This window comes from Rhipicephalus sanguineus, chromosome 1 (assembly GCF_013339695.2).
Source record: "Rhipicephalus sanguineus isolate Rsan-2018 chromosome 1, BIME_Rsan_1.4, whole genome shotgun sequence".
Classification (NCBI taxonomy): domain Eukaryota; kingdom Metazoa; phylum Arthropoda; class Arachnida; order Ixodida; family Ixodidae; genus Rhipicephalus; species Rhipicephalus sanguineus.
This window is the reverse complement of record NC_051176.1, coordinates 265,416,461-265,427,306: the sequence shown is the minus strand read 5'-3', so window position 1 is coordinate 265,427,306 and position 10,846 is coordinate 265,416,461. Positions and strand designations below refer to the sequence as shown.

The window sequence follows — 10,846 nt, the reverse complement described above, 5'->3', positions numbered from 1 at the left end:
TTCTACACGACCTGTACATTGTATACCATACACAGTGTCCACACTAGGTAAAAGGAGACTACAAGCGGTAAAATACAGTCAATCCTAGATATACAAACACTGACGAAACAAATTGCCAGATATGTTTATCACAGATAGCAATAGGCAACATATGTGTACTTAAAGTTAACACTTATTATAACAAAGGTTCTTTTGTACCACACATGACTGTTTTAACAAGATTCTACTGAATGTTCAGGTCAAAGAGAAAAAAGACGACTTGCCTCCGTGCATGAATTCGTTTCAGGGACTTCATCATAGAATCCACATGCTTGCTTGCCAATTCTTCACTGAGGTGTAGATCTCCATGGGCTTCATGCAAAAAGCACATAGCTTACTTCACTCATTCAATACTTGAAAGCATCAAGGAATTAAACCAGCCGAAAACAGACGAACACAGGAAACGGTGAAGGAGACAGGAAAGCGGCTAGACTACCAACTCTTTTTATCACCAAAGCGAGGCTCAAATATATACACTCATGCGGTCACATGGTCATATCACTATCGCTCTTTACATCAACCGAACTAACCATATAGGCATATCACAAAACATGGCATGCTATTACCGTGTGTCATCTTCGCATCCTCATTTCCTTCTCGTGATTACAAAAAAGATTCCAGGAAATCTTGTTCTATTCTGCGCAATGCCACAGAGCTATCACTACAGCATGCTTCGCCCTTCATCGCAATGTGAAAAGCCTCAAGTATTTCACGTGCCATTTTCTCATGACTTCGGCCCAAAATTCTCAAATCATTCAGTACCGGCTCACATTTGCACTGTTTACAGTGAAGTGCCAGATTTGATCCTGTTCCCTTTTCTAACGATTTGAAATGTTCCCACGCTCTAGTGTTTACACAACGACCCGTCTGGCCTATGTAAACCTTTCCACAAGTCAGTGGTATCTCGTATATGACGCCAACAGCACAATCCACAAAGATCTGGCCATGTTTCGTATCACACTGTGCTTTCTTCTCCCGTCCAATACGTGCGCATAACCCACTCAGCTTCCTTGGCGCCGAGAACACCACAGGCACACCATACCTGACGGCAACCTTTTTCAGGCCATGCGCAACTCTGTGCGTGTAGGGAACTACTTGCGGTCTCCTGTGCTCAGGCCAAGCCTTTGTGTTTTTTCTTTTCCCTTTCATTTTTTGTAGCAATGCTTCTGCTACAGCAGACACAACAGAGCTAGGAAAACCCGCGTTTTGCAGTCTGTGAATCTGGACCGTAAAACTCGTCTCAATCATGTGTTCACAAGACTTAGTCAGGGCAGATTCAAGGCAAAGGGAAGCGATAGCCCTCTTCATAGTTTTAGAGTGTGCGGACCCATACGGCAACAACTCTTTCTTGGCTCTTGGTAAATACATCCAACACACCTGTCTTTCGACACACTTGATATTAATGTCTAAAAATTGCAGACAATCGTTCACCGGCAGCTCATGGGTAAAATTAAGACCTTTTCCTAACTTTCTAAAAGAGCACAAAGCGCTTTGCACAGTGTTGTCATTGGTCAAGTTAAAATCGGTTCCTAAAATCACCAAAAAATCATCAACGTATCTAAAAATTCGCAGGACTGTGCCTTTGTCAATGGTGGATTCTAAATCACGGTCAATAGACGATAAAAAAATATTACACAACACTGGGGCAACACAGGATCCAATACATATCCCCTTCTTTTGGATAAACAAGCCTGCATCAAAGGATACGACTGTAGACCGAAGGTAGAACTCGAGGAGAGACATAAACCTTTCAACACTAATGCCCGCTGAATTTTGAAAGGCAATAGTCCCATTAAACTCAATGCACTCTCTGACAGACATAAACAGCTCTGCATGCGGTACGGAGTAAAATAAATCCTCGACATCAATCGAAAATAAATATCCTATTTCTGTCTGCTCTTTTAAAAAGGTAATAACATCTGTCGAATTTCTTGTTAGGAATGGATCACGCAAATCAAGGCTGTAGTGATAGCTCTGTGGCATTGCGCAGAATAGAACAAGATTTCCTGGAATCTTTTTTGTAATCACGAGAAGGAAATGAGGATGCGAAGATGACACACGGTAATAGCATGCCATGTTTTGTGATATGCCTATATGGTTAGTTCGGTTGATGTAAAGAGCGATAGTGATATGACCATGTGACCGCATGAGTGTATATATTTGAGCCTCGCTTTGGTGATAAAAAGAGTTGGTAGTCTAGCCGCTTTCCTGTCTCCTTCACCGTTTCCTGTGTTCGTCTGTTTTCGGCTGGTTTAATTCCTTGATGCAATGCACCAACTAGCCCAACAATGAGTTCTACTAGAACTTGAAAGCACATAAACTGAAAGAAGCAAACAACGGAAGAAAGGACAAGTACAATAGCTGGCACTGAGGTCACACACTATCACACACACGTATACATACATGGCAATGCAAAAAGGATTATGCACAGGCAGACACAGGTGATGGCACTGCTGACCATGATTTGGGGTTTTTGGTGCAGCCACCAAATATTGCCAGATAGCTCCAGGCCAGTATTTATAAATTTACAATGAAGACATGAATTTGCAAAGTGATGATATGATGTGGCTGTAAAGGAACCTAAGGGGCAGTTGCTGTAAGGCATCTAAAATATATCAGTGGTGGTCCAGCCAGTCTAGGAATTGGAGCAATTTTTGTAGCAGAAAAAAGATGTTTAGGAGCAGGTTTGTAGCTGAAAAAAAAAAATTGTTTTGGAACAGGTTTGGAGCAGACAAACTTGCATTTGGGATCACTTGGAGTGGTGCAACAATATGTCTAACTTTATTGTGCATATTCTTATTAGTGTACTAACAGGAAACGGTACAAGACCAACAGTCAGAGAGCAGCCACTGATGAGGCTGTTCCCATAAAATAACGTCCTGTGCAGGCTTTACTTCTACATACATGATGTGCTTTCATGTGATGCATTAGTAAGAAGGTGAGCATGGCATATATGGTTTCTGGGAGTGACAGGTGTCAAAAGGTCATTCACTTCAGGCTTACAAGGGGAGGGGTGACCACCTCTACATTCAACATGTGTGTCTCTCCTTTCTTTGTCTACGCGTTATTTATGCGCCAAAAACTCTTGGGCCAAATCCACAGTTCTCCACAAACTTCCACAACTTGGCGAGGCGCTATAGCATTAAAGTTTGAAACCAAAATGCTTCGTAGATTTTCTAGGGTGCCAGGCTCAAGTGCTAGGTAAGCAAGGCGCAAATGGCATCCTATGGCTCATTGGGCAGATTTTTTGGCACCATCAGGCGCCTCAACCTCCCACATAACTCGGGATTCATGTGATGAGACTGGCGTATTTTGTCCAAGTTACGTTTCAACAACTGGGTTGAACTGCATGCACTGGTGCCACCATTTGTGACAGAGTACATGCCACTTGTGGCTGTTGTGACCCTTGTAGGTTTGTTGGCATACCTTGCAATTCAGCAGGTTTTTGTAATCCCATACTCATTGCCGCTGATCTTAGTCACTCCATAATGGCTTTATATTGCATCCAGGATGCAGTAATTACTGCCAGTCAGGCAGGAACAAAACAACTAAGTTTTATTGTTCCCTTTCACATGCAAACATTTGCCAGTAACAATGCACAAAGCTATGCCAACAGTCGCAAATCAAGCAAACATGCACCAAACCAAGCTATGCTTTCGCAATATTGTTTCACCACATTCATGTTTAAAAGATACCTCGTAATACACACGAGACACAAAACGTAAAGTGCATGCTATCAAGAGCTTCTGATGTGATGTGAAGTGACACCCAAAACTAACACTCAATGGCAAAAGCAGCACGGCTGAAGTTGAGCTGTCAGTAAGACATGAGTGTGAGATATATACAAGGCAGAGTCATTAAAATAAGAAAACAAACAGTAAAGAACAAAATATTAGCAAGCATTACACGCAAAAAAAAATGTAGGTACTCATTTAGGTTTCCGAAAATTCTCACAATGTCCATGTAAACGAACCAAGAGGTGCTCATTGTAGAAGAGAACATATTAGGAGGTTCTTTTTGCTTTGGAAGAGCCATCGCGAATCAAGGCCAGGTATGCAGAGGATCACACCACTCTGTTAACCAAGTGTTTCAGCTGGCAGTGACACTGAAGTGCCCATGATGCAATCATGAAGAAATTGAGCGTGTTGGTAACACTATAGGAGCTTCTACGCCGAATCACACATGCACCATAGGAGCAGCATTAGGAGAAAGATTTTTATTTTCAGAGCCACTACAATTCAGCCTGTAGTGTTCATCTTGAGGCTCACTCATGTCAGCCTCCATGCACGTATGGAGCAAGGAACACAAAAAGTAGTTGTTTGGCACAACGTTTACGACCGAATCCAGATATATCGAATCTGAAGTGGATAACAAGAAGATTCTGTATATAGATAATGCGATATATAAAATATTTTATGTATCGAAAATATATTCATGGGGATTTTATAACTGTTCGATATCCATGATTTCTTACATGTGGGTTCTACTGTATCAGCATTTCTTTCTTGGTACAGTTTGGCACAATCGGTGGAGCACTTCCATCACTGCCACTGGCATAGGCAAGGGGGGAGGGTTCAAACCAGTCCCTGAAATTTTTCAATTTTGCATGTGTATATACACATGCACACATGCAACACACACACGACCATACATAAAGGGCAGTTGAACCCCTCCCTCCCATATACCTGTGGCAATGAATTGCCACAAAATATGTTTTAGCATCTGTTTAAGAACTTGAAGTTTAATGTTTGACGGAAGCCCATCTGGTCGGGATGATACATGGTGAAGGTAAAAACCTCGAGGCACTGCGCCGACCAAAATGAAAGTTAAAACACACAGCAAAGACGTTTCGGCTCCCACACGGGAGCCTTGTTCACAAGTGAAATGAAACATGCGTCAAGCAGTTCGCCTTATGTAGGCTTGAATACGTCACGCAGGCAGCGCGCATAAACTGGCGGCAGATTACCATCGCTCCTGTTGAGAGTGCGCGGTGTGGTCTGTATCACGAGCGACTCAAGATGAAGACGCCGTGACAGTCCTTTTTCTCTAGCGAGAACACGTGCCCTCCCCCAGTCGATTGTGTGTCCACCTGACGCATGCTCAGCCAAAGCACTGGATTTCACATTTCCCTTCTTCACGTCATAATTGTGCTGCTTGAGACGCCGTTCAAAGTCACCAGTCTCACCAATATATACGTCGTCACAATCCGCGCACGGGACAGCGTACACCACACCGGGGAACTTCACTTTGGGTAGTCTGTCCTTCACATTCACGAGTGATTGTCGCAGTTTCTGGTCTGGAACATGTGCCACCTGGACGTTATATGAACGCAGAACACGGCTTAGGGCTTCGCTTATGGAAGGGATATACGGTATCCCCGCGCGCTTTTTACCAGAGGCAGCACAGGGCAATTGTGGACGTGCCATTTGTCGTTCGACAGCGTTCAAGAAGGAATTTGGATAGCCACAGGCTGACAATTCCCGCCGCACCAAGCGTACGTCCGCTGCGTAGTCTTCTTGTCTTGTGCAGATTTTCTGCGCGCGACGTAGAAGCGTAGAAACCACTGCCCTTTTGTGAGCAGCAGGTTGCATGCTATCAAAATGCAAGTAACGCCCTGTGTGGGTCGTCTTCCTGAACACGCCAAACGTCAAAGTGGGCCCTTTCCTTTCGATGAGCATATCCAGGAATGGGAGCTTGCCTTCGACTTCTTCCTCCACCGTAAATTGAATTGCTGCTTCCATGCTGTTCAGGTGTGAAATGAACGCCTGAACCGCTTCGCGGCGTATGATGCAAAAAATGTCGTCCACATAGCGGAAGAACACCTTCGGCGCCGGGCTGAACGAGGAGAGGGCTCGGCTTTCAATCGCTTCCATCGTCAAGTTAGCAGCGGTTACCGATATCGAAGCACCCATAGCCGTTCCGTGAACTTGTTTGTACAACTTCTTTTCGAAAGTAAAATACGTATTCGACAAACAGAACCGTAAAAGCCGAACTAGGTCCGGTACATCGACAGGCGATCTTTCCGCTAGACTTGCATCCGATTCCAGAGCGGTCTTGCACACATCCACAGCCAGTTCTGTTGGCACACTGGTAAAAAGCGATTTGACGTCAAAGGACACTAAAATATCATCTTGATCGAGGACGACGTCACGGACTTTGTCCATTAAAGTCGTAGGAGTTCTGGATGTGGGTGCCACGGTGTCCCACAAGGGGCGAAATGACACGATGCAAAAATCCTGATAGTTTGTGCAGGGGGGAGCGCGTAAAATCCACTATTGGGCGCATGGGGACGCCTGGCTTGTGGACCTTGGGCGGGCCGTACAAAGCCGGTGCTGAACCGTTGTGACAAAGCAATGTGAAATACAGGGACTTGCGTTCAGGGGGAACCACACGGAAGACATCTGCCAAGAGCTTTTGGAAGTCCTTTTGCACCTTGGGCGTTGGATCCCGGTCAAGTGGATCCCGGTCAAGTGACGAGCAAAGAAGGCTTGGCTCTCTAGAGTGCTGACCTTTTGTCGGCAGTCTTGAATCCGTGCTTGTAGGAGTTGGCGCTCAGCCTTGGCGACCACGCTGAGGCCAAAGGGCGTCGTTACCGGTCTTCCCAGCCGCAGCGAACGAGGAATCAAACCCAGAGTCTTGCATTTTGAGTTGAGTCGTCGTTTTGAGTCGTCGTCGCCTCGAGTATCACTTGCCGAACGATTTCACAAGCATACAGCTGCATGCTAATTTTCAAGCAAGTCTTCGCGCACGAAAGGATGACCTAGCGCATGAAAACAAGATTCGTAGACTTCAGGTTCAGCGAAGTGACGTTAAACGCAAAGCAGCGAAATGCACGGTCCTCAACATGTCCTCGTACAAACCAGACGAGGTTGAACTTTCTGTCCTTAACCTCGGGCTCAACTTCAACATGGGAGCATCAACGGATAAAAAGAAGTTTGTATGTGCTGTAGAGAACGCCGTCAGTCAAGTTGACCCAGCCCACCGTGATGAGGCCCGCACACGTGTGGTGTCTGTTCTTTCGAGACTCCGGGCGCCCCCCTCGTCTTCCCTATCCTCAGAAGAGCGTCAAGCGGTCAGGAGGCTTCGCGGCAACCGTGAGGTCGTGATCCTTCCCGCCGACAAGGGGAACGCGACTGTTCTGTTGGACAGAGCCGACTACTCGAGGAAAATGTTGACGCTGTTAGAGGATACAAACACGTACGTGCCACTTGACCGGGATCCAACGCCCAAGGTGCAAAAGGACTTCCAAAAGCTCTTGGCAGATGTCTTCCGTGTGGTTCCCCCTGAACGCAAGTCCCTGTATTTCACATTGCTTTGTCACAACGGTTCAGCACCGGCTTTGTACGGCCCGCCCAAGGTCCACAAGCCAGGCGTCCCCATGCGCCCAATAGTGGATTTTACGCGCTCCCCCCTGCACAAGCTATCAGGATTTTTGCATCGTGTCATTTCACCCCTTGTGGGACACCGTGGCACCCACATCCGGAACTCCTACGACTTAATGGACAAAGTCCGTGACGTCGTCCTCGATCAAGATGATATTTTAGTGTCCTTTGACGTCAAATCGCTTTTTACCAGTGTGCCAACAGAACTGGCTGTGGATGTGTGCAAGACCGCTCTGGAATCGGATGCAAGTCTAGCGGAAAGATCGCCTGTCGATGTACCGGACCTAGTTCGGCTTTTACGGTTCTGTTTGTCGAATACGTATTTTACTTTCGAAAAGAAGTTGTACAAACAAGCTCACGGAACGGCTATGGGTGCTTCGATATCGGTAACCGCTGCTAACTTGACGATGGAAGCGATTGAAAGCCGAGCCCTCTCCTCGTTCAGCCCGGCGCCGAAGGTGTTCTTCCGCTATGTGGACGACATTTTTTGCATCATACGCCGCGAAGCGGTTCAGGCGTTCATTTCACACCTGAACAGCATGGAAGCAGCAATTCAATTTACGGTGGAGGAAGAAGTCGAAGGCAAGCTCCCATTCCTGGATATGCTCATCGAAAGGAAAGGGGCCCACTTTGACGTTTGGCGTGTTCAGGAAGACGACCCACACAGGGCGTTACTTGCATTTTGATAGCATGCAACCTGCTGCTCACAAAAGGGCAGTGGTTTCTACGCTTCTACGTCGCGCGCAGAAAATCTGCACAAGACAAGAAGACTACGCAGCGGACGTACGCTTGGTGCGGCGGGAATTGTCAGCCTGTGGCTATCCAAATTCCTTCTTGAACGCTGTCGAACGACAAATGGCACGTCCACAATTGCCCTGTGCTGCCTCTGGTAAAAAGCGCGCGGGGATACCGTATATCCCTTCCATAAGCGAAGCCCTAAGCCGTGTTCTGCGTTCATACAACGTCCAGGTGGCACATGTTCCAGACCAGAAACTGCGACAATCACTCGTGAATGTGAAGGACAGACTACCCAAAGTGAAGTTCCCCGGTGTGGTGTACGCTGTCCCGTGCGCGGATTGTGACGACGTATATATTGGTGAGACTGGTGACTTTGAACGGCGTCTCAAGCAGCACAATTATGACGTGAAGAAGGGAAATGTGAAATCCAGTGCTTTGGCTGAGCATGCGTCAGGTGGACACACAATCGACTGGGGGAGGGCACGTGTTCTCGCTAGAGAAAAAGGACTGTCACGGCGTCTTCATCTTGAGTCGCTCGTGATACAGACCACACCGCGCACTCTCAACAGGAGCGATGGTAATCTGCCGCCAGTTTATGCGCGCTGCCTGCGTGACGTATTCAAGCCTACATAAGGCGAACTGCTTGACGCATGTTTCATTTCACTTGTGAACAAGGCTCCCGTGTGGGAGCCGAAACGTCTTTGCTGTGTGTTTTAACTTTCATTTTGGTCGGCGCAGTGCCTCGAGGTTTTTACCTTCACCATGTTTAAGAACTTCATTATTGCTACCTCACTTACTACAACAACATCAATTAGTCTTGTGTCATGTCATGGCAGGGCATTCAACATAAAAGAGAACTATGACTATAAAAACACAGTCACTTTTTAACTTCATGCAACCATTTTTGACCTCTGCATCTGTCCAACACCATTCTCCAATGTACACAGGTTGACTGGCTCTGTCAATGTTCCATTACTTGTATGCGCACAAAATTTTGTGTAAGCCGTGTTCTCTGAAAGCAAACTTGAAGTACCAAGAAGCATTACCTTTCTGGTTGTATCCTTCAAGGAATGGCTTGCTAAGCTCAAGGCACTTCTCCAATTCACTACAGAAAAAAGGAAAAATAAGGATACAATTGCGGTATAAGCAACAACTACTGAGTGATAAGGTTCTTAAGAAAGCATAATAATAATATCTGGGGTTTAATGTCCCAAAACCATGATATGATTATGAGGGACGCCGTAGTAGAGGGCTCCAGAAATTTCGACCACCTGGGGTTCTTTAACGTGCACCTAAATCAAAGTACATGGGCCTCAAACATTTTCGCCTCGATCGAAAATGCAGCCGCAGCGGCCGAGATTTGATCCTGCGACCTTCGGGTCAGCAGTCGAGTGCCATAACCACTAGACCACTGTGGCGGGGCTCATAAGAAAGCAGGGTATAATAAATGTACAATGATATTTATTTATTTATTGGCATTAGTGCCTCGGGATCTACCTCCGGAGTAAAACCGACCTGTGTTACTGTGCAGAGAATACATTAGTTAAAACGCAACATGGTGGCAGTGAATGGAAAACATACAAGCAGAAATCAATACGCAAAAGTATATGCTAATGACTAACAGAATGCCACTTGTGGCCACAGCCCAAGAACAAGAGGCATAAAAAGGTGAGTCACCATTATGATAATTACAATGTGGAATTCAAGACAGTGATACTGACCACAACTGTTATTTAAATATACATTGTCTGGAGTAAGATTCCTGAAAGGGAAAGCTGTAGCTTGAGGGAATCGAGCGCGCCCTCGATTCTCACAAGCTGGAAAAAAAGAAGTTAGAAAAAAAAAGGGTGTAGGTGTCTCAGAAATAAGACTGCACCTAGTCATCAATAAACTTGTCGACCTAGAGATTGAAACTGGCACACAGCCTTCCTAGGGCAGCTGCAGCTATCAGCTAAAAGTTATAACGGAGAGGCTGAAAAAAAATGGCTCTGCAACATTGAATGTGAAAAACAACTAAAAGCGCTACAACTTGGCCTTCTTGAATTTTAAAACACCTTGTGAGCTTCTGCAGAGTTGATTTGATAATCCAATGTTCCATTCCTGCAACTTGATTTCCCATTGAGCACCTTCCAAAAGCTAGCCCCCTCACCATGGCAGTTCAGCTTGCTAGAGTGACTGTCATAGAAAGAAAAAACATGGCTTGGTCCCTGAACCAAAAAGAAGAGCAAGGAAAAATTAGACCATCTCCCCGAAGGGAACACTGATGGGATGCAAAGCAGCAGCGTTGCGCACGGGTGGCGTCACGGGTTGAACGGCGCTAACGCAGGTGCTGCGGTGAGCGCCGGAAGATTCGTTTGAAGCGAAACTCGGTGTAGCGTTTTCTGGTGTAAATGTTTGTTTGAAACGCGGACACGGGAGGCGAGCGGGCGTCGGAGCCAGCAGCTGCGGCGCTCCGGCGGGTGAGGGAGAGAGTGACGTACGCGTGCACTTGCGAGGGAAGCGTGCGAGGGGTGCGTGACGTCAACGCCCAGTTGCGGCGTGATCTACTTGGCAGCGCTCCAACACCTGCGCCGAGGGAAGCGCGTTGCCTCGCGTTTGTGCGGACGGACAGCGTTACACAGGCTAGTCAAAGAGCTGCTACGCATATAAAAATTATTTTTCATATGTGAATCTTTTATTAAATGCGA

General features: G+C 46.3%; 1 protein-coding gene across 1 annotated transcript in view; it reads right to left on the bottom strand.

Annotated features, from left to right (window-relative positions):
- Positions 1 to 223: 223 nt before the first annotated feature.
- Positions 224 to 10,846, bottom strand: part of LOC119378886 (uncharacterized) — a 47,136-nt gene continuing 36,513 nt past the window's right edge. The window contains exons 11-12 of the mRNA XM_037647944.2: positions 9,206 to 9,264; positions 224 to 351 (exon numbers count right to left, since the gene is read on the bottom strand). Of these exons, the coding sequence (XP_037503872.2) occupies positions 224 to 351; positions 9,206 to 9,264 (187 nt within the window). The remainder of the gene's footprint in view (positions 352 to 9,205; positions 9,265 to 10,846) is intronic.